At 41.8% G+C, this 27,959-nt stretch overlaps 3 protein-coding genes and 2 long non-coding RNA genes across 11 annotated transcripts in view; 2 read left to right on the forward strand and 3 right to left on the reverse strand.

Annotated features, from left to right (window-relative positions):
- The window catches only part of rev3l (REV3 like, DNA directed polymerase zeta catalytic subunit), a 32,612-nt gene extending 18,996 nt beyond the window's left edge, over positions 1-13,616 (reverse strand). The window contains exons 1-13 of the mRNA XM_088324459.1: positions 13,245-13,616; positions 8,613-8,802; positions 7,587-7,661; positions 7,337-7,497; positions 6,577-6,694; positions 5,873-5,967; positions 5,703-5,807; positions 5,543-5,627; positions 4,044-4,177; positions 3,806-3,934; positions 3,460-3,685; positions 3,250-3,392; positions 1-3,154 (exon numbers count right to left, since the gene is read on the reverse strand). Of these exons, the coding sequence (XP_088180585.1) occupies positions 1-3,154; positions 3,250-3,392; positions 3,460-3,685; positions 3,806-3,934; positions 4,044-4,177; positions 5,543-5,627; positions 5,703-5,807; positions 5,873-5,967; positions 6,577-6,694; positions 7,337-7,497; positions 7,587-7,661; positions 8,613-8,802; positions 13,245-13,383 (4,754 nt within the window). The 5' untranslated portion in view covers positions 13,384-13,616. The remainder of the gene's footprint in view (positions 3,155-3,249; positions 3,393-3,459; positions 3,686-3,805; positions 3,935-4,043; positions 4,178-5,542; positions 5,628-5,702; positions 5,808-5,872; positions 5,968-6,576; positions 6,695-7,336; positions 7,498-7,586; positions 7,662-8,612; positions 8,803-13,244) is intronic.
- On the forward strand, positions 17-18,984 carry LOC148346268 (uncharacterized). Of its 2 annotated transcripts, XR_015848206.1 has the most exons (7): positions 17-3,973; positions 4,074-4,129; positions 4,251-5,931; positions 8,620-8,716; positions 12,748-12,833; positions 16,905-16,965; positions 18,684-18,984. It is a non-coding gene; the product is annotated as an uncharacterized LOC148346268 (long non-coding RNA). The 2 variants fall into 2 exon arrangements; XR_015848205.1 differs by having other exon boundaries at positions 4,074-5,931.
- On the reverse strand, positions 14,566-24,122 carry traf3ip2a (TRAF3 interacting protein 2a). Of its 5 annotated transcripts, none has more exons than XM_088324450.1 (12): positions 24,004-24,122; positions 23,820-23,872; positions 23,697-23,750; positions 21,254-21,306; positions 20,843-21,184; positions 19,723-19,777; positions 19,482-19,654; positions 18,732-18,820; positions 16,483-16,551; positions 16,309-16,425; positions 16,167-16,241; positions 14,566-15,952 (listed from the first exon to the last, which is right to left on the reverse strand). In XM_088324450.1, the coding sequence occupies exons 4-12, from the start codon at positions 21,267-21,269 to the stop codon at positions 15,806-15,808; spliced, it is 1,083 nt and encodes a 360-aa protein (XP_088180576.1). In that variant the 5' UTR covers positions 21,270-21,306; positions 23,697-23,750; positions 23,820-23,872; positions 24,004-24,122; the 3' UTR covers positions 14,566-15,805. The 5 variants fall into 5 exon arrangements, with proteins under 5 accessions (XP_088180576.1, XP_088180573.1, XP_088180575.1 ...); XM_088324447.1 differs by lacking the exons at positions 23,697-23,750; positions 23,820-23,872; positions 24,004-24,122 and adding exons at positions 22,524-22,575; positions 22,648-22,776; positions 23,480-23,547; XM_088324449.1 differs by lacking the exons at positions 23,697-23,750; positions 23,820-23,872; positions 24,004-24,122 and adding exons at positions 22,648-22,776; positions 23,480-23,547.
- The window catches only part of LOC148346270 (uncharacterized), a 25,496-nt gene continuing 20,663 nt past the window's right edge, over positions 23,127-27,959 (forward strand). Inside the window, exons 1-4 of the long non-coding RNA XR_015848204.1 lie at positions 23,127-23,203; positions 25,578-25,694; positions 26,100-26,299; positions 26,411-27,627. This is a non-coding gene — a long non-coding RNA (uncharacterized LOC148346270). The remainder of the gene's footprint in view (positions 23,204-25,577; positions 25,695-26,099; positions 26,300-26,410; positions 27,628-27,959) is intronic.
- The window catches only part of LOC148346271 (putative G protein-coupled receptor 139), a 5,519-nt gene continuing 2,632 nt past the window's right edge, over positions 25,073-27,959 (reverse strand). For both annotated transcript variants that reach the window (XM_088324445.1, XM_088324446.1), the window contains exons 3-4: positions 27,288-27,695; positions 25,073-26,703 (exon numbers count right to left, since the gene is read on the reverse strand). In XM_088324445.1, coding sequence (XP_088180571.1) covers positions 26,093-26,703; positions 27,288-27,695 — 1,019 coding nt within the window. In that variant the 3' untranslated portion in view covers positions 25,073-26,092. The remainder of the gene's footprint in view (positions 26,704-27,287; positions 27,696-27,959) is intronic.

Consider the following 27,959-nt stretch of genomic DNA (forward strand, 5'->3'; position numbering starts at 1 on the left):
ATCGGTTTCCCGGGCACGTCAGAGGGGTCGCTGCAGAAAGGCTCCTGAAAGACTGCCTGGGCCATCTCCAGCTCGGGCAGCGTGGCCAGGATCTCGTCCCTGCTCGGAGGGCACATGAGGGGCTTGAGGATGCGGGCCCCCGCGCCTCGAGGAGCCTGACTGGCCCTCACCTGAGAGACTGAACCCAGCGACGACGGTGAGCTGCCGGGTGTGGTGCCCGTTGAGGCCTCCAGGCCTTCACCGACAGGAGAGTTCCCTAAGCGGATGGAATCCAAGAAGAGCAGATCCTTTCCTTGGCAGTCGAAGTCCTGAAAGGGGCTGAGGGCAGGCCCGTCGCCCGAGGACAGGTCGCAGCCCGGCGTCCGGTCAATGAAGGTGAGCTCGGCAGATGGCCCCGTTTCGGGAGACTCGAAAAGGTCCGGGCTGGCCGGCTTGACCTTGTGCCAGTGCTCCTCACCGTACGGCGACAGTCGGTCCGGTTTCCTGGAGCTGGGACTGCAATCCTGATTGGCGTCACTCAGGAACTTGGCGGGAAGTATCTGATCCGTCAGCACAAATTGAGTGCTGCTGTATGGATTGGAGAAGGCCGCCTGATCGATGGCGTTGATATCGAAGGAGTATTGATGCGGGGACAATCCGTCTTCCATTAAATGACAACCGTCCATGTCGACTTGCGTGGGGAAAGGCGAGCAATTGTCAATCACGTTGAGAATCTTGCCTTTGGCCCCTTTGGGAGCTTGAGGTCTTCTTGAGGTCTTTTTTGTCTTTGCCGCAGGGTCATCTTGAGAAGTTGAGGGGTTGGCCGCTCCCAGCGCCCGCTGACTCTTTTGGTGGAGTTTCTTGAGGACCGACAGGCTGCACGGGGCCTGAGAGCGATCAACAAGTGAGAGCTCAGAGGTAGGGAGACCTTTTGCCAAGCTGGGTTTTTGTTTTTTTTTCAAGGAACGAGGTGCTGATATGCTAGACACCTTTGTGCAAGGTTCCACCTTGATAACAGTGGCCTGACAAGCTTGTGATTTGGTGGGAATGGCAAGCTGTATTTTTCTGTTGGCCTCTGTGATGGAAAACTCCTGGTCTTCCGACTTTGGTTCTACAGACTGGACAAGCGAGTGACTTGTGGTCTGGTCTATGTTGACCAACAGTTCGGATGGAAAATCTTTTGGAAAACCCAAATTATTCTTTTTGTTGGAGCGCTTATATTTCAGCCCATTTTTCTGTTCTGCTTTGTTTCTCTGTTTTGAAGGAGCTTTTCTGCCAAGTAAAGACAGGACAGTTTTTCCATCAGAAGTCTTCCCATCATTTATTTTGTTGGTTTTCCGCCTATTTTGAGTCGGTTTGCTTGTTGCTTGTTGTGCAGGACTGAGACACGGGTCGCTGGACGTGTTGATGAGTTGCTTGGAAGACCTGAGAGGGTCGTCACTGGGAGACCAGCATCGAAGGGGGTTAGAGTCGCTGGGGTTGGGGTAAGGATCAGAACGATACCCCGACGAAAACATAAAATCCGCCCTCTGACAGGAACTTGGTTGTGTAGCCGGCGTGGAAGGAAGACGTTGGCGTCTTCTGCAGCTCTTACTTCTTTGGACTTTCTCATCAAGGCCTGAAGGGCCAACAATAGCTTTCTTTTGAACTTTGGACTTTAGTTTATTAAGCTTTTTGGTTTTGGACTCACTGAGAGGAACCTGGAGGACAGTGTACTCAGGCAACTTAGGCCAGAAATCTTTGAGAGGGGCAAGCTTGTTGTAGTTGTCCAATTTATCTTGTGTGAGCGTGACCTTCACTTCTGCGTCAATTTTCCCCATTTTGACCAACATGTTCTTCTCTCCTTTGAACCTGTTGATGATGATATACTTGATGATGACCGGCGGTTCCTTCTTGCGCCATTTAAGGCCTTTGAGCTCCTGACGATTACGACTCACTTGGTGAGTTCGCTTTGGTGTCACCGCGTTCTTGGAATATTCACCGTCGCTGTCGTAGAGCGTTTTGCGTTTGGTCCTCAGCGTGTATTTACTCCCCGGCAGGGAGGCGGCGCTGGTGCAAGCCAGTATGGTGGCCACATCTTGCATGGGGCCTGAACTTTCTTCTGACGTGAGAGAGTCTACTTTGGGAAGTTTACTAGCGGATACGTCTTCTAAATGCTGAACTAAAACTGACTCTTTTTCCTCACTGATGGGCATTTCTATGTCCTTGTTAGTGAGACGATCAGGAGCCAGCAGAGTGCAGCTGATACCAACTCGGCTATCCGAGATGCAGCTTTCATTCAAATTGATTTCGCTCCTCGGTGCTGACACTCTTTTCTTGAGTTTTAGTCTGGACCTGCGATTTTGGGCTGCTTCTAATTTGCTGCACGAATCCTCGACTTTTTTGCTCAAAGGCTTTTTCCTGCTCAAGCAGTTTGAAAGAATCACACTTGGGAAGAATTTGTAGTGCGCTTCCTGTTGCGCTCCTATCGTCTTTTCAGTTCTGTTCTCCTGGTAGTCCTCATAGCAGATTTTTAGCTCGCCTACATCTCCTTCCCCGCCGTCTTTGGCGGCCTCCTGAGATTGGAAGAAGGCCTGGCTTTCAAGAGTTGGAGGCACCGAGGGGAGGGGGCTTCGTGGATTCAGCTGGCTCAGGTCCAAGTCGGTCTTGGTGGAGCAGTTTCTCAGCTCAGAGTAGCACAGTGAGATGGCCCGGTGGTTCTGAAGGATGGACAGACAGTTTGTCTCCACGTTCTTTCCGCCTTTTGAGACCTTCACCTTGTTTAATTGAAAACTTTCGATATCCAGACGGTCCAAAGCTAAAGATGCTTTCTTGTCGTAGTTGTACGGGGGTGGGACGTCCTCTTTGCCCACACAGGTGGCAGACACCTCCTTGCAGGGAATCGGGTGTTTGACCGGTGGAATGTAAGGAAGATTTGTATTGACTTTCAATCCCGTTAAACATTCATGACTGTCATCTTGACTGCTCTTTGACTGAAAGTCGTCCAGCTTAGTCTCCTTGTCCAAACCGTGGACAAGACTGTTTTCTGGGTGCTTGCAATCAAGAAAGGTCTTGGCTAAGGATGGCTTCTCAAGGGGGATGCTCTCTCTTGGAAAATGACTTCTTTTCATGAGCATCTTCTCTGTGACAATAAGGGAGGACTGAGACCGGGAGCCGCTGTCTGTTAAGGAGGAATCTAAGACAAGAAATAAAAAAAAAATGTGTGTTGAATAAAAACAGATAAGGATCAAGTGTTGCATTCCAACAAGGAAATAATTTGGCAAATCTTACCGCTGCTCTCATCTGCTGCCCCATCAAGTTGAGGGATAGACAAATTAGCAAATAAAGCATGACTTTCATTCCATTCCATGTCCTCATCATCTGATTCCTGATGATCCTCACTCAAGTTCTCTTGTGCCTCCTTCACACCAGACCTGCACAAAACACCACTACAGATTCAAGCGCACAGGACATACCTCATGTTTCATTGCCTGAACTTACTTTTGGAAGCTTTCCAGGGGCTCGTTGTCCCAGCGCTGAGACATGGTCACACTGAGCTGCTCTTCTTCCCTGTCCAACTCCGGCCTGGCTTCTTCATCGTCGCTGTTGTAGTGACAGCTCTTGCTGCCTGGAAGGGATTGGGATTGAGAAGCGTGCAAGCCGGTAGATCCGCAATCGTCTCCCAAGCCGGCCAGCAAATCCATCACGGCTCCGTTTTGGCTGCTGTCTGCATGGGAGAAAAAGAGTCAGAGTTTGAAAAAAATAATTAAACGCGGCGCTCTGAAAACAAATGCACAAACCGGCAGCAACTGCAAAGCTACTTCTACAGAATCCATTTCTTACTTGCCTAATAAGGCCGAGCGGTTGGACGCCTGAGAGGCCGGTAGGAAGCTTTGACTCTTCTCAAGGAGACTCAAAATAGCCTCCTCGTCTACAACGGCCTCCTCTGGGATTTGACCTCGACTGCTCTGAAACTCTGAGGGAACACAATGAAAGTCATCGTGAGTATAAACAGGTAAGTACTTGAGGTTTTTGTATAGCTCAATCCCATTAAGCTTCTAAGTATGACAAAACATGATCTTGACCTGTCTGAGAGTCCCTGTGCACCTCCACAGTTGCTGCCGGTGTACAGGGCACTTCCTCTAGTGACAGTAGGAGCGATGAATGCAAGGTGAGATCAACGAATGAGTCTTCATCCACTTCAGGAGACGCTGGAGTCCTGGAAAGGAAGAACAGAAATTTTCAATTTAAGCATTTACAAAAATGCGGATGTGTTGCTATTTTGTTTTAAGCGCGTCTTTGAACACATCGACCTCATCGTGGAAGAGCTTCTCGTCGTCTACTCAGGTATGTTCGACCAGCTCGACCGTGAAAAGATTCCTTCATCTAAGCTGTAACAGACCACCAGCAGCTGACCTGGACTGTGAGTTCTTGGTGCTAAATTCAACTATCATTTGACGAGTACTTTTTCTCAATACAAATATTACATATCAAATTGAGCTCGATTTCTCTTTGGGAAACTATGTGTAGAGTAGGGCAGCACGGCACAGTTCTAAGGTCATGATATCGAATCTTCCTGTGTGGAGTTTGCATGTTCTCCCCATGGTTTTATGTGTATCCTCCAGGCACTCCGGTTTCCTCCCACATTCCAAAAACATGCATGTCAGGTTAATTTGCTGGTCCAAATTGTCCCTAGGTGTGAACGAGCTAGTGAGTTGTCTGTCTCTGTGTGGCCTGCGACGGGCTGGCAACCGGTTCAGGGTGTCCCCTGCCCACTGCCCAAATATAGCTGGGATGAGCTCCAGCACTCCCGTGACCCTACTGAGGATAAGCGGTGCAGATAATGGATGGATGTGTAGAGTAGTGATCAGAGATACATGAACCTATTATTGATAATTATTAGAACAAACTCAGTTTACTGTGTGATATCAATGTGTGGGTACTTGACCAAATTAATAATTCCTTAATCACATGAACGAATTAACAAATGAATGTGGCGGACTTCAGAATAAGGATTTTCTTCGTCACTCCAAAAAAAATCTAAAAACAAACAGACTCAATGCCCCATGTTGTGGACATCCGAAGTACAGTAGATATCTTCACACATTTTTTTTAAAACGACATACATTTGCTACAAGTGCTCTCACCCCCTTCCTAACTTGCCAAATACGCACCACTTATTTTAAACCGAAGCCGTTAAAAATAAAATAGAAGTGAGATTTCAACAGAATTACCTCTCAAAACATCGTTCAATTCGGGGAAATTGTCTAAATGGAATGTTCAATCATGTGCTTTCTCATTTTTCAAGAGCCGTGTGAGAAAAAGGAGCAAATTGAACACAAAAGGAATCTCCAGTGTGCGTGTCACACCAAGTAAGATTTTGTTCCGATTGCCGCTGTGAGTGCCGACGGACCTCATGAGAATATAACTCCCCACAGAGATGAAACGTGTTGCTGTCTGGCTGCTCTTAATTAGTCGACTTCATCACTTGAAGAAGTGTCGCCGCAGTAATTAAGACGCCGCACATCCTTTCCACATTACGAGCACAATCACACATTTTTCCACTCCGTTTTGTACATCTTACAATTCAAACTGGTTTTCTTTCAGGATTTCCTTCAATCGGCTCATAAAAATCTGCTCGCTCTCGGATGATGTGACAAAAGCTCGGTCTGAAAAAGAATAGATTTTATTTTCAATGCTTCATTCTTTTAAATGCTAGAAAATCAATCTAACGACTCGCCGACCTTGTGACTGAGAGCTTTCAATTTGAGAGTCTTTGCCTTGTTCCCTCCTGCGCTGTTTCTCATCCTCCCAGATCGCTTGCAGGCCGGGGTTTCTTCCAATCTGATCTGAAAGGAGGACAACCCACATAAATTGAACCTTAGATACCAAAAAAGGGAGAATTTTGGCTTACTGTCAATCTCCAGCCGGTTGAGGATATCGACGGCGACTGCGTCCACCTCCAACTCGCAGGTGCTTTGCCTCTCCACTTCATTCAGGATCAGGGAACTGGGGAGAAAAGAGGCATCTCTTGGATCAGGGGTGGGCAAACAAAAATGGGAAAAAAATAATGGTGACAAATGGTGTAAAACTACTACTAATAAAAGATTGTAGTTTTGGTGCCGCTCTTGTCCCCAGTGTGCCTTAAAGTCACTGAATCCATACTTTTTTGTCTTCCTGGTCCGGCATTGATATTTTAACTTATGTGGGCCACAACTCAATAGTTTGCCTAACCTATCCTGAAGGTAATGCTATGGTGCCACTCTTGTCCCTAGTGTCCCTTGCTGTCAATAAATCATTCATCTTTTCCCTCTCTGCCTAATTTTTTTTAACTGAATGCAGCCCATTTTTAGAAAAGTTTGCTCATCTTTGTCTTAAATGTATCAAATCAAATATAGATGTATCTTTTATTGGAAACACTGAATTGTTTTCACTTCAATAACAGTACTGTATTTGCTATTACATCAACTACTTGTCAAAAGGTCATTATTAGAATGTTAAAAGTATTTTTTCCCAAGTGCAGACAAGACAACCAAAACAGGGAAAAAAAATGAGCTTTTCAGCAGTATCGTTTAAAAGTGTGAAGCAGAAACATGGTAGACGCGAGTGAGGCCTCACCAGGGAATGGCGCTCTCTTCCCAGCGAAAAAAGGTGGCGCTGCTGAGCTTGGATGTGCACGGGCTTCTCCAGGGACTGCTGGAACGGGGGCCGGGGCTCTGCTGCTCAGGCTCGTCACCTGAAAAGAAAAATTAGTTTCCGTTTAATCTTAAACATTGCAGTTTTGTTTTTGTGTTAATTACGGTGATATGACATCTAAGCCTTTTTGTGTTTCCTGTGGTGTTCCGCAGGGCTCATTACTTGGTCCTCTCCTTTTCAGTATTTATATACGATACCACTAGGTGATATTATTAGCAAGTAATTAAGGGCTATACAAAAAAAAACATGACTTCTATTCTGGACATCAAAAGGAAAAAAAGTACAGGTCCTTCAGTAGTACTAAATTATAGGAGGATTGTGATAATCTTGCAGGAAAACGTGATGATTTCTTTCCGTAAAATGACTGATGTGCAGATATTTCAGAAATATGCTTTTGAAGAGAAGACTTTTCAAAGTCAAACTGTCCTATTCTGAATTAATTTGAGATTTGGATGGAATAATTACAGCTTCTGACAATTCACACAATTTTATCCTAAACGTGGGGACAGGCATTTCAAAGTGGCCGTATTAAAAAAAGTATTTATTTACAATTTAACATCATCACAGACTATTTGAAGGAGTCTTGCAGGGTCGCAAAAAAACACCAAAGTCAATAGTTGGACTCTGGGAATGATTTTAACACTAGACAATAATTGGAAATGTTTTATATTGATGCCCCTACCTTTATTTCCGCAGCATCGGAACTTGACGGCAGCCAAGTTAAGCAAATTCATGCCGTAGAGGTTGTAGTCAATGAAGAGCTGCAGCAGGAAGGGGATGTGGCCCTCGTGGGGCTGGTACATCTTGTTCATCACGGCCCCGCTCTGCAACAGCTCGCAAATCCTGACACAAAAGGCATTTGAAGCTTCTACCAAGTTTTCTGGCATTCTCAACCGTCACAAATGGTCTTCACCTCCCATAACTCAACTCACCTTTTGACCATCTGGGGATTGTACAAGTAGATCTTCATGAAGTGCTTCTCCTGGGAATGGTAGCCGTAGAAAGGCCTGGGAAAAAAAATCATCCTTTTTCATTGTTTAATCAGTGTAATCAAGTCATATTTAATCGTATAACCCTGAATCACAAAAGTCTCAAAGGGCTGCACAGACCACCATTACGTCATCAATATTGCAATGCGGCCTTGTGGAATGATGTAGTTCCATGTTTTTTTCCCCCAAAGTTTGCAAGCAGTGTGTGCGCAACTGTGACAGGCTGGTATATGCTGTCAGTCAAACAGTCGGAGTGGGCGGGCACACAATTGGCCACCAAAATAAACGCGGCAGCGAGAGAATTTAGCGGCTCGTTTCATTGAAAAGAATTCCATCCATTAAAACAACCTCTGAGGAAGGTAAGAAGAGCGCAGAGAAATGGTGATCACCAGCAAGTGCTCGGTGGATTGTTATCGCGTCCGGGAATCGACTGAGGCGGCGTTAGGAGAGGCTTACTCCTACGGCTAGGCAAACAACTTTCACAAGCTACCTTGCAGATCATTAACCCATGAAACAGATAACTAGGACGTACAAATTCCGGACAGTTGAAGTCGCGGTTACCCAATGCTAGCGTGCAGCTAGCCAGCCACTCTCTAAATCGCTTTGTCACTCTAAAAGGAGAAGCCCTCTAATTTTGTAATGCTCTTGTATAATAACAATAAAGACCATTTATCTAAATGCAATTTTGTGGATTTATAGTTGATATTTTGTTGCAGTCGTATACTCTCAGTCGGTAAAGACATCATCTTGAGGTAAGTTTGCATGTCATGACGATTAAGTTCTCACGAAAACTAGCAGAGTAAATGCACTTTTTGTTTTTAAATTGCACCAAAATGGCAATACAGGTCTGAAGAATCGCAATTGTTTTTTTTCCCCCCGAAAATCATGCAGCCTCATGCAGGCCCGAGTGTCTTTTGATGCCTATCACGGATCGCGAGGCATGCACCGTGCAATAGAAATACGACTTACATTCCAGAAACCAGCAGCACCTTGAAGACATGCTGGACGTCGGAAGAAGGGTTCCCCATGGCAACGTTGAGGGCTCTGTCGATGCTGAAGGCCACCTGTCGCAGGTACGTTTGCACTTGCTGACCGTGACCGTCGTACGGGATGTAGATGTATGGGAAGACCCCGTGGAGATGCAGACATGTCTTCTGACCTAAGACGTAAACAACAAGCAGCGGTCGATTACAAATGATAGGAACGTTCCCCTAAATACCGATAATAAGTCATTTTGCATAAACACTACGAGTGCCTTTGTTCCACTTCCAGTTGAGCTAAAACAGTTTAGTGGTTAGCACATTCGCCTATGACGCAAAAGATCCATGGTTCGAGACCGGCCACTAGGCTGTACTTGCCCAAGACACACCACAGGAAATGGTGCCCCTACCACCCATGTGCTTAATGGATCCAACCAACCAAGATAAGTATAGTAGACTTGTTTGTGTTCATTACAAAAGAATAAACTCAGTTTAGTGGTTATTCACAATCAATGTCATAACTTTTTCGGTATTGTCTTCTTTCTCTATTATTTGCCTTCAAGAGCCACATCTTGTCAACCAAAAGCATTTGATTGCTGCTCCAGCACCCCCGCGACCCTTCTCAGGATAAGCAGCTCAGATAATGGATGGATGGAAATTTGAATTTCAACACGACTAACTTGACTAATCTTTCACTTAAACCAAAAACTAACAATGCATGAAAAAAAAAATGGCTTAGCGGCAACCCCTATAAAAAGGTACATAAATACTTGTCTCCCGTATTTTTTTACAATAAATAAATAAAAGCGACAATACAACCAACATGACTTAAATTAACTTCAAAGAAAAAGTGCAAAGAAACAAAGCTGGCAAATTAAAGTTTTAAGGCTAGATTGACGAATGAATGTTATGATAACAGCTAATCAATCAGCCTTCCACTTTAGCGTGCTTCTTAACCTCTCCATCAATCACAAACACACTAGCATGATAGACCAAAATATGTTATGATAAAAGCTAATATATGAGTCTCCACCTGAATGTGCTTCCATGAAACAAGTTAATTACACTTTTTACGCTATCTCTTAATCAAAACACATGTTTTTCTACCACAGACTTTTTAAAAATATTATCAGCAGTCTTGACCCGGGAGTTAGCAAAGCTGCCTTTATTCACACCACTCTCACATTATTCTTCCTGCTACAGTGGCTCTGCCCCTGGCTGCTTATCCAATCAGAAGGCACAGCGGTGGTTAGTGCCAGATACAAGGGGACAAAGGCAGAGTGGGGGAGAGGGGCTCTGGTACATCTGAGCCTAAATAACCTCATTTCAAATATATCTAATTGGCCATTCGAATAAATAAATAAAAAGACGATACCCGTCAAATTCCCAAATATCGGTGCCATAATCGGCCGACCTTTAGAACATGACTCTCGCATTCACATAGCAGTAAGGCCAAACGGGGCGAGCCAGGCGCTTTGCAGCTTCTGCATGCAGCATGTGGTCCTCTGCCCCCAAGTACATTTTGTTCTTTTCCACACACGCCGTCCAGAGTGCAAAGGCAAAGAAAATGCGAGGAGCTACCAAGAAAACCAAGTGCAGGCTGGCGTACTTGTCTGTGCCTGGTTTTTCATCCTCACTTTAGGAATCGGTGCACTTTTCAGCAAGCGCTGTTATTCATTTTCTCAGCTTAAACACTTTCATTGAGTGAAAAAAGATAGTCAAATAGAAAGTAAGTACCACGCCTAAAACCAAAGGCAAAGTGGGAATGTAGACAGGACATCTTCTTAGACATTTCAAGTGAAAATTATGTTTTTTCTAGATTTGTGACTAGTTAAAAACACACACATGCAAACATCCTGGAATTGCATTTAGTGTGTGAATGTACTCGTTGCAGTTTAAATGTAGGGCAAAAAGCGAGAATGGAAACTGTGTGCGTGAGAGGGAAAAACCCAGTCATCCTGCAGCACCACGTTTCCATGTTGCCTAAGATGAACTTCTCGGGTAGGACAACATCGGAGGAGACTGTCTTGCCTTCTTGAACTAATTACTGCTATTTTGCATGTTCTTAAAACTGACTTTCAACCATTTCGAGCATTTTTTTTTAAACCCAACTCAAAGACAGAAGGAAGACGGTGATTAGGAGACTGTAAATGGACCAGAAAACTATTTTCGAAGAGAACAATGTCCATCCTAATGAGCAGGGGAGTCCTTTTGAAACGCCGGTTATCCCATTACTGGAGGAATTCCTTTCGATGGTATTAGAGGTTCCCCTGGGGAGCTCTTAAACTGGGGTCAAAGGGGCCTGGCACTTCATTCCGAAACAGGCTTCCTTTACTACCGTTTGGTATCGCTCGTGTACGATTCGGAAACAATAAAACTGAAGGATCCGAAAAAGTGAAATGCATCAGGGGCGGAGCTTTACAGATTTTTATTTGGTAAGTTTGCAAGCATGCTCAGACAGGCCACATGCTCAAATAAAAGGGGGGGGTGGGTGGGCAGGAAGCAGGCGTCGAATTACGCTCGTGGGAGTGTTCGAGGCTTAGGTCGTGGAAGGACAATCACAACAATGGTCGCGTGCTGCACAGCAGATGCAAGAAAACAAATAATGACATTTTGGATAGCTCCAAAACAGACGGACACAAAGTCCGTGCACGCCCAAGATAATCGTTCTCAGAGAGTTTAGGATCCAAACGCACTCGCGACGATTTAGGGTGTGCCAGCCTCGGGTTGTTGCTATGGTAACTATAAACCAGCCCTAAACCTGCAAGCGCAAATGTGACTGAAATAAAAGGGGAAATGTGAGGAACATTCAAAATAGATCTATTGAATCTGCAATACATGAGGAAAAAATATCGCGTAAACCTTTTTATCATTTGCATTATTGAATGTATGCAGACATTTATATGCACCTGTCATATTTCGTTTGGTTTTAATTCGCTTATTCAACAACCATGACATCTAATTGGTTATAAACACTCAAAATTACAGCAAAGTCATATATTACACACCCTTATTTGAAAATTTGATAATAAGCATTCAAAAACTTTAAAGGCGATAACCTTTTTTGCATGACATCCAATAAAGACTTAAAAAAGGTAGCCATGACAGTTACATGACACAAATTACATTTATAAAGGAGGGGAGGCACAAAGGGACACTAGGGACTAGAGTGGCATCCAAACAACAATCGATCCCATTTAAGTATCTTCAGCATCCTCTAGTGGTTATGTTTTAGCACAGTTCAATTTCAATTAGGCATGTTTTGGCCCTTCATTGTTTAAATCACATGCTAATCGTCATATTTGAGGATGGAAATGACTCCATGTGACTTTTTGTTCAGTATTGTGACCATTTTGGGGGTGTCACCTACCTCTCAAGTATTTTACTAATCAAGCATACTGAGTAGTTCAAGCACCCTCTAGTGGTCACGTTCAAGCACTGTTCAAGTTTTATAGGGCATGTTTAAATCCAGCTCCCGGTCTTACTGTGCGGAGTTTGTATGTTCTCCCCGTGCTTGCGTGGGTTTCCTCCGGGCACTCGTTTCCTCCCACATTCCAGAAACATGCATTTCAGGTGAATTGGCCGGTCCAAATTGTCCCTAGGTGTGACTGAGCGAGTGAGTTGTCTGTCCCCGTGTGCCCTGCGATTGGCTGGCAACTAGTCCAGGGTGTCCCCTGCCCACAGCCCGATGATTGCTGGGATGGGCTCCAGCATCCCCGCGACCCTACTGAGGATAAGCGGTGCAGCTGATGAGATGAGATGAGATGTTTTGACCCTTTACTGTTTAAATCAGGCGCTAGACGAAGGTTTGGAGGATGGAAGTCTCTGGGTGTGACTATTTTGTGCTGTGAGCTTTTTTTGGGTGTCCCTAACCTTTTGAATCTTTCTCATGTGGAAGTAAGTGAGTAAGAGTCTGAAAAGAGGGACAAAATTTGAGTTGTTTTTTTGCACATAGATGAGCTATTACCCAATTGTCCTAATATTGTGTTTTCATTTTATTTTTGTCTTTAAAGCCTTTTGTTCAGGTTTAATATAGAGTGCCACGTCTCATTTCGTGGTAAACACTGTACACTTTATTGTAAGCAATGACAATACAGACTATTTTATTCTATTCTGTTGTCTAGGAAAGAGCAGATCGCCTTCTGAGTGGAATGATCGGATATGGTTCGATTCTAAGCATGCACGGGGATTGGCATATACACGTGTGCATGTAAGTGTATTTTGTAATACAATAGTATGTATTTTAAGCTAGATTATGTCGATTGGAATACACGTAACGCAAATAAAGGCATTGGCATGAGTCCGAAAATGAGCCTCGCGCTCCTCAAAAGGGGCTCACCCCCGCCATGATAGACTTGTGCAAGGAGCCTCCAGAAAAACCCCCTATAAGGAAAAGAAGGGTCCTTTATGGATCTGCCGCTGCACGCTAAGCAACAAAGCGCCAACAAAATGCCTCTAATAGGCATGTCATCGCGTCATTTTGTCGCAGTTGTCGTTAAATCCTTTGCAGACTCGTGATGGCGCGCGCGCGCATGCGTGCATCTTGCACGCCGCGTGCAGCAGCAACAAAATAAATACAAAAAGGAATCCCATCAATTAAGATCATCTTTGAGAAACTCACCTGCAGGCGTTGATCCAAATACGCGCACCACCGGCACCCTTTTCACGTCGCTTTGGCGGAACTCCGAAAAACAAACGTCCAAATCTCGAACCGGGCTCGCCAGGTAGTAGTCGGCGGTGACGATACGCACCGAGAACATGATTGACAGTGACTGAAAATACTAATAAAACACTGTTAGGTGTCCATTTTTGCCTGTTGATCTGCTGTCACGTCCGAAAAAGAACAGTCAAGCGCAAGAGGAGAAAAAAACAGAACAAAAGGTTCCGTAGCTGCACCATTAACGTCCTGCAGTGTTGACAAGACGTCACTCGTTTATTTTAAATCGTTGGTTCCATTACAGCAGCGAAGATTTAGTGATTTAAGGACATGAAATTGTTGTTGTTTAACGCCAGGAAGGAAGAAGCATCGCCTCGCCTCGCCGGCTTTCCGGTATGCGGCGCCTGACCATTAGGTGCCCACAACAAAGTCGCATTACACTACAATATCATTTCCGCCAAGCTTTGTCAAAATAAAACAAAAATAAACCTCATGCTATCCAATCAAAAGGACAAAATTGACCCTTATTTTGAAGAGCTGCCGTACAAAGCACTTTTCTTTTTCCTTTTCCTTTACAATTCTTGCCATGTCCTACTCGTGTAAACTTTTGTATTTATTAATAAAGACATTAAAATAAAAATACATAAAAAATAAATAAATTAAAGTAGAAATAGATAAAAGGCGGATTTATTAACAGCCTGGTGTGAGTCGTGTCACTGTTGTTGCTTAAAGTTGAGCTCTTCAACGTTCCTTTGAAATCATTTACCACTTTTTTTCTAAATAATTAAAATTAAATATTAAATTAATCGCATAAACGTTTAAAATAAAATGTAAAGGCAAACTAAGCGGTTTTGGCTAATTGGGGACGTTCTGCCTACCTGTGGCGGGCAAAATTTTATTTACTTAAAGGGACAGTGTGTATTATTTAGCGCTTCGTAATAGTAAGAAAAATACCTTGTTAAAAAAAACAATACTGACATAAACAGCAAGCAGCAGACAGGAAAAACATTAGAGTAATCAACACAGCCCAGATGGTCATTGGCTGCTTTCTGCCCAGTCTGGAGGACATTGGCAGCTTGCAATACAAAATGAGGAAAAGATGAGAAGTTAAATGGTGCATTCTGGTCCCTGTAGTTTGCATTCTTCCTGGTGCTTTTGGTTGCACTACATATGGTGATATCTTGTGATCAAATATTAACCACTGTCCCTTTAAACAGGACTTGGATTATAAATCTGTTTTTTTTTAATTTTGTGTAGTACAGAGTAAGGATTCAAGCAACAAGGGGGCAGTTGTAGTTTTTATTTTTCATTTGACCACTGTGCAACAACAATTTTGAATACCGTAACATTTCTACTTCTGTTCATTTCCTTCCAAATAAAAGACTATGAACAATACATATAAAACTGATTCTATCACAATGTAGATCGAATCAAACCAAAATGTATTCGAATGGCACTTTTTAAACAACAAAATGGTATTTAAAATGTCAGATAAAAGCATTCGCGGTACAATAAGAAAATAAAACTCCAGGCGAAACATGTTAGAAATAAGGTAAAGAAGAATATTAGGATGGATAGGTAACATTTCCAGGGTAAGGATTGCTGAGTGGACTAAATCGTGTGAGTTTCAGAAAATAGTGCAATGACATAAGCAGCCATCTTGTGCAAAATCACAAAAATTGAATATGTAAATAGAAATGTTTGTCAGTATACATGAGACTGGAATTGAATTTCTATGAAATATTTACATGGGTAGAAACCCAAAGCTCTTATTTCTTTATTGCTAAGTTCATTTTTGCCCAAAATAAAGGGACAGTGTGTTATTTAGCGCCTCCTAGTGGCAATGAAAAGTAATCGGGAAAAAAAACACAATATTGATTTAAATAATAAGCAAAAATATCCAGGAGTATGCATGTTTAAAAAATACATGGTGGTTGGGGAATTAGCATTTATTTGACATAGGATGGTCCTCACCAAGACGGAGCTGACATTATTGGCTTCCATCTTGCTGCCAAGGCTAGTCTTTTGCACATCAATTTAATTATTTCTTCTTTCTCACAAAAAGACCCAGAAAAAATTGGAACGTCGTAAAAAACATTTCCCAAGATTATTTTGGCTGATTTAAAGTCATATTTTTGTGTTTTTTTTCTCTTCTATTTCATATTTACTTTGCTTTTTTGTTGATATAATTTGTCATGTTTCTTCATGTTTTCTCTTTTCTTTTTTTTCTGGCTTTTTTGTCTTTTCATTCTTTACCTTTTATTTTCCTCTTTTGTCTTTTTCTATTCACGTTTTTCTCTCTCTCCCCTATTTTACTTCTTTCCTTTTTTCTCTTCTTTTTGGTTTTACGTGAAAGGCTAGGTAAAAAAGAGGGATGATAATGTTGCATTTTAGTCACTTTGAGTCCCCGTAGTTTGCATCCTTCGTGGTGCATTTGGCACTCGTTTTCAGTTACACTATACCAAACAGAGACATCTAGTGATCAAATACTACACACTGTACCTTTAATAATAATGATGCTTATGTTAAAGCGGGCGAACGGTGAGTGTTAGCGAGACTTCGGGCTTTGGAACGATGTAGCGCTCTTCCCTGAGTAGGCGCAGAAGCAAGTCTTGTGTGTCTCGGGGCCACCTGTAGATCCTGGTGTTGTGGAGCCAACTGGGCACGTCTTTCTGGACCATAAACACAAAAAACCATAAAGACGGCGCATTTTTGGAAATAATTCTTTCTTTAGCTCCTTTATGCGGAAGTGTCCTCGGGCAAGACACTGAATCCTAAATGCCCCGATAAGCAAATAAGTGTGAAGCACGTTGTAAAGTGCTTCGGGAGGTCTTCAGTGACTTAAAACTCGCTAGATAAATGCAGAGCATATGAAGGACTCATCACCTTGGTGGCTTTGCAGAACAAGACCGGGACCAGGCGGAAGTTCAGGCAGCCTTGTTGGATGAATTCGTTTTGGATCTGTGAGGCATTCAAAGATCAGGGACAGCGTAGGACAAAACTCGAGAGGCGTTGTGGGATCGCCCACCTGGTTGTGGATGTATTTGGTGTGCAGCCGGTGCTGGTCGTCGTCGTCCTGGTGGGCGTCGGCCTCCACGTCTTCCTTATATTTTGGGCTGACTGCCACAATGATGAGCACCGACTTCTGTTGAGGTTCCCTGGTCAGTTTGCGTTTTTTGCCTCCGCAAATTTCTAAACTTACATCGTTCAAAAATCGGTCCATCCAGCGGGTGATGCCCATCCTGATACTCGGGTTGTCGAATCTGTCGATCTTTTCATCAGAGGGGAACATTTTTTAGGTGGGAAGAAAAGAGAACTAAAAAGAGATGTCAAAACCTCTACAGTCAGTCTGTCTTGGGGCCCGAAGTAGCAGGTCAAGGGCCGAACGGCTATTCAGCGTTTTTGTGCAGGCGCTTGCAAAAGCCAATCATCATTTTTAGCTTTTAAATACCTTTTGTGATTTAGTTCCCTCATGTACACACTTAGGTTAGAAGTGCTAGCACATGCTGCCAGAAGTCAACTTACTTGGACTCCACCATCGTCACCCGCTATCGTATACTCAGATTTTTCTTCACGAGACTGTCTTCTGTCCTGACTTTTTTTTCTTTTTACTCACTTTCACAGAATCCTCCCCCTCGGACCAGCTTCCTACTATCCAACCGCGAAGGACCAGAGACACATCTTGGTATGGAATCAGATAAAATTTAGTGTGATTAAAGGGAATGATTAGAATAACACCCAGTTTCTTAACTGTCCTTAACGGAATTTTAAGCAAACAGTGTTGTTTTCTCCTTTTAACGGTCAGCCCAAACCCAGTGTCTCTATCAATGTCTTTTAATATTATTTTAGTGTTGTGTTTTATGAAATTTTCATCTGTAGATCAGTAGTAAAAATACAGTTGAGTATTTGATTTGTGTGTCTTGAGCAGGGTTGGGTAGGGTTACTTTAACTTGATTACCGTACTTTCAATGACTTTTGGATGACTCCAATACCAAATATGCTAATAAAAGACAAAAGAAACCAAATGGGAATAAAATCATGACTCACAACACGTGGTAAGCTTTCTCTCCTGGCTTTGATCTCTTTGATCTCCGGCAAAACTAACATCAAATGCGACAGAAACAAAATGAAAATAAATCCAAACATCATTTTTGCCGTTCCATGTATTTCGTTACTCCCCAAGCCTGCACAAAATTGAGTCATTTTATTCATTTTTAGTTTCTTTTGTCTTTTATTAGCATATTTGGTATTGGAGTCATCCAAAAGTAATTGAAAGTAATCAAGTTAAAGTAACCCTACCCAACCCTGGTCTTGAGTAAAGTACAACGAACCTCCAAAACAATACAAAAAAGTTAAAATTGTGTGTGTAACCACATTTGGAGATTGATGATTTTTTTCTAAAAACAGATGCGGTGCTCTTAAAAGGCCATCTTAATACAAATATCAAGTTTGCCTCTTGAGATTAATTCATCAATGGATTACAGTAATCCCTCGCTGTATCGCGGTTTACTTACCATGGTCTTTTCATGTGGCATTAGGTTCTGAATTCTGATTGGTTAAACAGAGGTAAATGATTTCGATTGCCAATAAAGTCAGACTTCTCTACCTGCTTTACTTGCCCTGGAGCCACATTCAGGTCTTTGGCGCTCTCTAGTGGCTCCCTAGTGCTTTTTTTTTTTTTTTAAATGTTTGACAACAGGAAAATATATGGTAAACTGACCTAGTTTAGTTTTCCATAACGTCCACATGATGGGGGCAAAGTATCATGCAAAGTAAAGTGGACCCAGAAAGATAATTTTTAAAATGATAATTTGACAGTACAGAAGTCATTTGTAAAAGTACAGTTATTTCATTTGTTAAGCAAATACCTAAACATGTAAATTGGTTTTGTTCCTGAGTAAAACGTAAATAATTACCTGTAATTTAAAAAAGGAAGGTTTCTACTTAACGGGGTTTGGCTACAGCGGGTTGTTTTGGGAACACAACCTTCAGGAAAAAATATGCCCTTGACTTCAAAACATTTTACTTGCTGACGCCATCTTATGGCCGAAATAATCATTGCAGCCTCTGTCTAGCCGCTGGTTTTGCGCCCTCAAGTATGTGACTCTTGTGGTTGCGCTCGAATAAACTTCCTTTTTTCATCTCTTTGGGGGTTTGGGTGGGCACCCTACTGTATTTGAAACTGTCATTTTCTGACTTTCACCATTTTCATGCTGGAATAAAAGAAAACCACGAGCGCGTGTGTGAAATCACTCTCCATCCCCTTCCACTCTGCCTCCTTTCCTCCAGCCCAAATTGCTTCGTGGCAGGATCATTAATGATAGGATGATAAAGGCTCTTGAAACTCAGTTAGGCATTGTCAAGACATACTTGGAGAAAATTTTTCATTTCAAACATTTTCAGGCCATCTCGAACGACGCACCCCACCTTTGAAGGCGTGTCGATGCTTACCGCTGGCCTGAAGCCGTGACTGGCGAGGAAGGCGGTGAAGGTGGTCATTTCCTCTGCCACGTCCAGAGAATAAGTAATGAAGACGTTTCCTAAATCATGCGTGAGAAATCATCCTGAGATACCAAAGACACGTGTAGTAGGGCTGCACGATTCACTGATCTCAAAATCGCTATTGTCATGTGATGTAGCGCCATTGTGTAATTGCAAGACACTGCAGTTTTTTTTCAATGATTAAACGGTTCCAATTCTTTAATTGAGTGACGGAGTGTCTGGCCAACCAGAATTTCACAGTTCGGGTTTAAACGGCGCCGGCCAATCAGAGGCAAGTTTTAACGGCACGGACCAATAATGGCAAGGCGAAGCACGCTAGGCCACACATCCTTTTGTGAGCAGACGGCAACCATAACAAAGCTCCCCAGAGGAGGGCGCTGTTTTCATAAGGTTAAAGCATGTCAATCCGATTAACCCTTGTGCTGTCTTCATTTTAAGGACCATTTTTTGTACTTTTTATCCAGCTTACATGGAACTGAGAATAAAGTTAAATCAAATATAATTCAAAGAGATTTTTCTGGCTTTTTCAACAGCATTGTGACACAGAGGACAAGGAGAGGGTTAAGTGCTCCTAAAAAATAAAACTAGCACAAAAGAATGCACTTTTCTTTTCAAATCAAAATTGGTCTGAAAAATCGCATGACTTTTTTTCCTTGAATCGTGCAACCCTTACCTGTAGCATCCGTTAATGTGACTTACGATATTCGTCGGGAAGGGTGACGGTCCTCCTGGTGGCTCGGGGGTCCAAGTGCGGGTCCTTTTGCAAATCCAGCTCGCACATGACTTGGTCGGCCCCTGCCCTCGCCTCTTTAGGGCCTCGCCCCCGCTCTGCGACACGGTCGCCATGTGCCGGTTCCTTTACGGCACGCTTCCTGCGCAATGAGTCTCGAATGAGGGAGGGAAGTGGAATAGGACGGGGAGGAGAGAAGATGAGAAGTACCGAGCCGCTTCGGAAGGTCCGATGCAACCTTGTAGGTGAAAGCGATGATCTTGGCCTGCATTGATACAAAAAAGTCTACATTTGACGTCAAGATCATTGTTCACATTTGCTGCAAGATTTTAAATACAGACGAACACTTTTGCCTAGGAATGATTTTTTTGCAGTGTAATCCTATATATTATAGATTATACATTTATTTTTGTAAATGTCCTTTATTCTTAAATTATATTTTTGTATATTTATTTTTTCATATAACTTTCTTTATTTTAGGTATATAAAATAGACTTAAATATTATGTAAAAAAAAAAATCTGTTCAAAAAAAAATAATACAAAAAATTATATATATATATATATATATATATATATATATATATATATATATATAAGGTATATATTTTTTTGTGAAATATAAATGCATTTTATTTGATTGTATTTATTTTTGTATATTTTATATACTTAGATATTTTTATATGTTAAACTTTAATTATAAAATGTAAAATTGTTCTTTTCCTCATATTATACATACATACATATATATATATATATATATATATATGTATATTGTTTATTACATATTCATTTTATATTTGTCATCTATTACTTTTGTATCAATTCTTGAAATTATTTGTATGCATTTATTCCCACATTAATATTTCTCGTTTTAATTTCAAAATATCTATATTACATATTTTTATATAAAACCAATTTACATTAATATGTATTTACATTTATTTTTACATATGTTAGTTCTTTTTGACGCTGATGGTTGTGAGATCCATGAGCAGTGAGATATTATATTTATACGTCTTATTAATTGTATGAATTTATATATATTTAGTTTTCATATATCAAAATAAATACATTTTTAAAGTTTATTTCTTTATATAGATAATTATTTCTAATAATTAACATTTACATAATTTTTCTTATACGTTTGTTTTATTTATTTTTGTTGTTAGCTATTTTTAATGATACGTTTTATGTATTATCTTTCATATATCTATCTTATATATTTTGTATATTGTTAGTCATATTCCAATTATTTCATATATTATTTGTTTCCTATTTTTAGACATTTCTATAGGTCTCATAGAATTCAATTGAGAAAATATGTCTTACCCTCTTGCGATTGGAAGCGGTGACTATCTGACACGAGTGGCAGAGGCAGCTCCAAACATTCTGCAGCACCCCACGAACACTCCGAGCCAGTAGGGGGCGCCGCAAGACCACAAGGATGCATTTTTTGTCCTGGTTTAGGAAGCCAAACGCTGTTGCCTTGCTCAGAGGCGTCTTTGAGCTCACTCTGGAAATAAATCTGCAGAAGTTGCTCGCGTTTGGCGTGGATGTCGTCCGTTTTCTGCCAACTGCAGCGGTGGCTTTCCGGGGGCCAATCCGGGCCCTCGCTGGGGGCCGGAAGACTCTCGTCCACCTCGACGGGAAGTCTGGGATGAGGGCAGATGTCTAAAAAAATTAATTAAAAAAATATTCTTGAACTCCACTAAATAATTCAGTAAAATGTCAGATTCTTACTTCTCCAGGCCGCCATGAAGGTGAATTTGTTGACCGCTCGAGGTCGCTGTATTCTGTTGAGCAGCCAAAAATGAGTGATAAAAGGTACGATGAAGAATAGAATACAAACAACGGAGACTCAGAGTGACCAAAGCACACTGCTTTTTGAGCTTTTTAGGCACCAGTAGAAACAAGACGGACAACAATAACCTTATGCTAAGTAAAATACAGTAAAGCCTTATTTCTTGAACAATGAGTATTTGAAAAAAAAAACAAAACTGAAATGTTATATCTTGAACCCCGCCCTCAGCAACAGTCGACCAGGCATTATGGATTGCAGCCAAAACATTGAAGCTCATTTTAGGCATGCCAGCATAGCAGATTTCAGAGACCCGTACCCAAAAAAGCACATTGTTGGCTTCTGCTCTCAGCAATAGTCCCACACATGACACTAATTTGCTCTCTCAGCCTCCACTTTTAGTAATAGTAGATGGGGGATAATGGATTCTGGTCAAAACCATGCCATTTATTCAAGCCAGGCCACAATAGCACCTTCCGAAGCCCTAACCAGAACTGAATAAATGCCCTGTTGGCCCCTGCTCTCAACAATAGTCGACCGAGGATAATGGATCGCAGCCAAAATAGTGCACTTCAAAACTCAAAAAAAATATGTGAGTTAAACAAAAAAGAATGCCCTTTACTGGTCCCTGTTTGCAGTAAAGGGCGATCAGGGATAATGGATCGTGGCCGCACGAGTACAGTTCATTCTCGGCCGAAAAAACAACAAAAAGAGCCGCCAGGCTTGACAAAAGTGTGCTCTGCCTGTCTCCGCTCATAATATCGAGGATAATGGATCGCAGAATATTTTACAACCACAACAAGCTAAACCGTGTTGATCATTTTACCATTGGCAACAACAACAATGTTGGACTTTATCAAATGCATTTCCCACAAGCGTGCGACTCCAGTGTGACATATATATATTTCTTTCCTTTTTTTATGAAGTATTTTATGGATGCTGCGACACTGAAGCAATTTATAGTCCGGAAAATCTAAGGAATCAATATTCTTTCACTGGATTTAAGCCAATTTGTGATTTCAGGAATGTTTCAGGAACATTATTAGCATTGCTAATCTGTATCAAATAGTGACCAAAAATGTCTTGGCCCTGGATTAGATAGTGTCATGGCTCTCCAAATCAAACTAAGGGGGAAATAAATCTCATACCAATAGATATCTGAGTCAAACTGATCAAATTTAGCGTTTGAAAGACAGGAGCTCACATGCTCACCTGTCCAAAGTTCAACTGTCTTTTTTTTAGCAACACCTGACAAGTCGTTTGTCTGACGAGAGAAAAAAAACACACAATTAAAAAAATAAAAGTAAAATTATGGAAAGAATACGAAAGTTCGCACCTGGGCCCTCAGACGCAGGACCAACCTGTTGCCTCAAAACAGGAAGCGTTACCGTTTACCTGTCCACAGCTACGACAGCCAATCATAATAAAGCACACTTCCAGCGAACACTCAAACAGAAGTAAAACCCTAAAAAGCAATGTACACGTGAAAATTTACAGCACAACGTATGTTTTGGGTTTTTAATAGAAGAAAACTTGTTTTACAATCACATAAACCTAAAGCGATCACAGCTTGTTGATTGGCATGGTGGGTATTGTAGTTCCAATGTCATTTTTGCATACCTCACAGATTGTGCATTATTGTGACGAAGGCAAAACATTCTAGTATCATATACAGTAAAACTGTTAATTTTAGGTATAGAATTTGAAGGAAAAAAGTAGTCCACTAACGTTATTCAATGTAAAATAAGGGGGAAAATGGCTCAGCAAATCTCCAAAGACGGGGCACAGTGCGCATGCTCACAAATGCTGTTGCATGCTGGGTATGGTAGTTGTCAAATTATGATTACCTATTACGTCACAGAAAGTTTTCACAACCTGTTCAAGTTTATCATGTAAGTATCTGAAAATTGATTTATTTATTTTTTTTAACGTAATTCTCAAGTTTCCTCATGGAGAAACGAGTAGGTATAGAGAATTCTGCCTTATTCACAACAAGAACATGTTAAATCGCAACTTTTAGTTGACGAGACTCACCGCCATACTTACATTAGGGTATTGTAGTTATTATGTGGTTTTACTTTTAACGTAGCAAATTATTCACAATTTATCACTAAAAATATTAGAGTATCAGATATTGAACAGGGAAATGGTAGATGTCAAGCTCTTACCCTCTTCTTTACATTTAGTACTTCACATTTCGCATTCTTACATCAACGAGACTCCCCGCCATTTTCACAATTACTGTGGCACACTGGGTATTGTAGTTGTTAAGTCAACTGACTTATAACGTCACAGAATACTCACAATTTCTCCAGAAGACAAATGCGTGAGTATCAGAAATTGAAAAGGAAAGCTGTGAATGTCAAGAACAAAAAGGTCCTGTACCGTTTGCTTTATTCAACAAGTATTCCTGTAGTAGTCTGGGATGAGGGCAGATGTCTAAAAAAATGAATAAAAAAAATATTCTTGAACTCCACTAAATAATTCAGTAAAATGTCAGATTCTTACTTCTCCAGGCCGCCATGAAGGTGAATTTGTTGACCGCTCGAGGTCGCTGTATTCTGTTGAGCAGCCAAAAATGAGTGATAAAAGGTACGATGAAGAATACAAACAACGGAGTCTCAGAGTGACCAAAACACACTGCTGTTTGAGCTTTTTAAGCACCAGTAGAAACAAGACGGACAACAATTACCTTATGCTAAGTAAAATACAGTAAAGCCTTATTTCTTGAACAATGAGTATTTGGAAAAAAAAAAACTGAAATGTTATATCTCGAACCCCGCCCTCAGCAACAGTCAACCAGGCCTGGTCATCCGGCAATTTCGCAATGGAGAGGCACACCTCCATTATCGCCTCCCTGTGGCATACTGGGTAATTAAGGTTTTTTTGTGTTTGTTTTCGTATATCGACACATTAATGACCATTTCTTTGGAAAATAAACATTTGAGTACCATAAAATGAACAGGAAAACTTCAAATATTTTCCTTAAAGAGCAGACAAAGAGGTCCTGTATGTTGGGCTGGCGAGGAATGGGCGCCACCGGGCTGTACTTGCCCAAGACACACCACAGGAAATGGTGTCCCTACGACCCTAGTGTTTAAAGGATCTAACCAACCGACCAACACACCAACTCATACCTGTCAACCTCCACGGCTCCATGCCCGTACAAACTGTCGTATTTTCCCTTACAAAATACAAAATAATCTTACACCAGTTTTTTTTTTTTCCCGGAATGATGCATGATGGGAGATCCCCAGGCGGCAGACGCATGCGCACAGTAGCATCAAACCGCTCGTTTCGTTTGCAACGGAAAAAATTGTACCGGGATAGAGGCTACCGCGGCAAACGCGTTTGACTTGATTGATTTGCCGTTTCGTGATAGTCAGTGTTTACCAGATGGTACTCATAATTGACAAATTTGCGTTTTTCCGAACAGATTTTCTTGTACGTCGTACACGTCTTAAAATGCTTAATAATCGTACTTTGTACGGCAAAAACGTACAGGTTGACAGGTATGCCAACTACTCATTTCGAGGAACATCATATTTGCAATCATTGTCATGTTGGGTAATGTAGTTCTCATGTTAGTCAGATAAGGGTCACAATTTCTTAAGAAAATACGCATTTAAGTATCCAAAAATCAACAGGAAAATAGTAAATACCACAATAGGCCCTGTAACGACTGCTTTATTCAACATTACTTCTTATTCCATAATTTGACATTGGTGAGGCTCACCGCCATACTTGCCATTACTGTCGCGTTTTGGGTAATAGTTCTAGTGTTAGCTCACACTTAATTCACAATTGAAATTGAACAAACTAATAATAACTGCTATGAAATAAAATTAAATCATGATCTGAAGATGCAACATAACTATTATTCCCACACACATTAATATTATTTTCTGCATGAAAGAAATGATACATGTAATGCCAGGGGTGAAGGTTTGATCTTGGCATTAGTGGGGGGTGTAGTGTTTGTGTATTCTTTTAAGTGATCACATATAATCGGTGTGGACAAAACAATGATTGCTCGATATTGATGGGGACACATCCCCTCGGTCCAGGCCAAAACTAAACCCTTGTTTTAGTCTTATATTTTCTTTTTAGCATCTCCAGTGACCAGTTTCATGGTTATAAAATTCAATAAATGATGTATCTTGGGGGCCATAAAATCAAATTACAATGGGAATAAATGGTTATGGATACATATGTTAGGATGTTGTATTAACTATATTGAGAGATATTCCTTTTTTTCCACTGTAGATTGACAGATGGGAGCACAAAGACACGTTGGTGATTGAGATTGTTCAACTACTCCTAATGTAATTGAACTTCCCTCCCCTCAGCGAACACAGGAGCCCAACAGCGGGACAAAAACATGTAAACTAACCAATAAACTAATTTAACTTAACAGTGAGTAAGAAGAAAAAGAATGCAAGCGAGCACACAAGGGCGGTTGCAAACTCTTGTACAATAAGATATCAAAGTTATTTTGATTAACTTCACATTTATATATATTTATAAACCTTATTATATTTATTATACAATTTTTCAAGAATACAAGTTTAAGAAACCTTGGGGAGGACCAATCAAACCCTGGCGGCCTGCCAGTTTTAATATGTTATGGAAAACACTGTTAGGACTTAGACCCTGGGTCAAAAGTGACCCGCTATCAACGGTTGGTGGTGCCAATTCCTAACACAACACACGGATTAATACAGACCAATTAAGAAAACTAAACTCTTTAAAGGACGATTTAAATAATGATCCTTTTTTTTTCATGAGATCGCGTCAGTCTGCTGGAGTCGAGAGGCGCGGCAAAGCTGCGGGCGATAGGACGATGTGGCTCTCTGTCCGGACACAGAGAAAATCCTAACCGCGGGTGAGAGGACCGAGGTGCCGTCTGCACCCCGGCGCCACCCGCACCCTAAAACGCTCAGCATCTCGCGTCGAAAACGCCTGCTCACCACACAATAGAGCAAAAAGTTAGTCGCCGAGTTCAAATTCTGCAGCATGTTAGCCACATCGCCCGCCACGTTTATGGGCACAGCGTAGTCGTCGCGGTCGAATCCACCCGCGTTGTGTTCCGTCCTCAGGATGCAATACGTGACGAATCGAGGGAGACTGAGCAACACGAAAGATGCCGATACCGTCACCAGAAGAAGAAGCGTCCTCCGCAGGGCGCGGTGGCGGCGAGCCCCGCCCACTCGCCATGCCCCCTCCGAAAACCGCCGGCGAGCTTGGCAAACTTGCTGCCCGATGAGTCCGTTGAAGAGGATGACCAACACCATGGGTGCGCCCCCAGAAAGAAAAGTGGTGACCCACACGATGGCCGTGGCACTGATCTCGTCCCGGTAGCGGCATCTGGTTACTGTCACATTCCTACTACCTGCAACACAAGTTTACGAGTGTAAAATATACATTGGCAAAGTATTTTTATTTGGATAACTAATCCTCCCATATGTAGAAACAAATAATAACATGTAAGTGTCATATTAAGAAATGGACCCATAAAAAAATCACATATCTAAATATATATATATATATATATATATATATATATATATATATATATATATATACACATTTTACACTTTCTGAGCCATTGATTGATTGGTGTATTAGTATATTTTTTTATCAGTGACCAACCAAAAAGTGAAAAATTCAGGCAACCAGGCCACCTTTTTTGTTTCAATAATATTTAGCTGTGAATAAAAAAACAAAATACATGACAAATGTGTGACAAAATATGCGAAAACAAATTCAGAAATAATTGACAAAGTGCATAAATATTTGAATAAATAAACGCTACGATTTGTCTATGTGTTCAATTCTTTGAGAGTTAAAAATATGTCATGTTAATAATTTAACATTTATTACTACCTATGGCAGGATTGCTCCTCCACACACAGGTACACTAAAGTATTGTTAAAATCTACTCTTTGGGTTTTACATTAACACCGTTTATTTTACCGTTTGAGATGACGTTGACGGGCATCACCACGTTGATCCATCCCATGGGCACCGAAACCAGATGCGATGCCGCCAAGATGGCGGCGCACGTCAGCTCGCTGAGGCCTCGCCGCGACGACCGGCGCTCGGCCGCCGAGTTCCGCAAAACCAGGTAGCGCTCCACCGTGAAGGCCGTCACCATCCACGAGGAACTGTAGAGGGCGCCGAACTGCAGGACGGTCAGCAGGCCGCACCAGGGACGAGCGTGCCAAAACGGGCGAGGTTGCCAGAAACTCAAGGTCAGGTCCACCAGGACCACCCACAACAGGAAGGAAGTATCGGCGAGCGCCAGCCAGCTCAGGTAAGCCGCTGCCGTCCCCGACATTCCGCACTTGTGGAAGCGGATCATGTAGAAGATGAACAGGTTGGCTTACAGGAAAAAAGGGAACACTTCATTTAAAGTTGGAGTGCATCGTTTGAGGTATTCTTAAAGCAGTGCTTCTCAATTATTTTCTGTCACGCCCCCCCAGAAGAAGAAATCCTCCCGTGGACATCCCCTCCCCCCAAGAAGTCTGTCTCCTCGTCTGGGTTAATCATTTTGAGGGTCTGCTCCACTCAGTATCTACATTTCATACTTAATGCCTATACTCTGTGCTATATGCATGGCATGGAGGTTGAATGTAAACAAAATAC

The sequence above is a fragment of the Urocampus carinirostris genome, chromosome 20 (genome assembly GCF_059441175.1).
Source record: "Urocampus carinirostris isolate Australia breed hairy pipefish chromosome 20, RoL_Ucar_1.0, whole genome shotgun sequence".
Lineage (NCBI taxonomy): Eukaryota > Metazoa > Chordata > Actinopteri > Syngnathiformes > Syngnathidae > Urocampus > Urocampus carinirostris.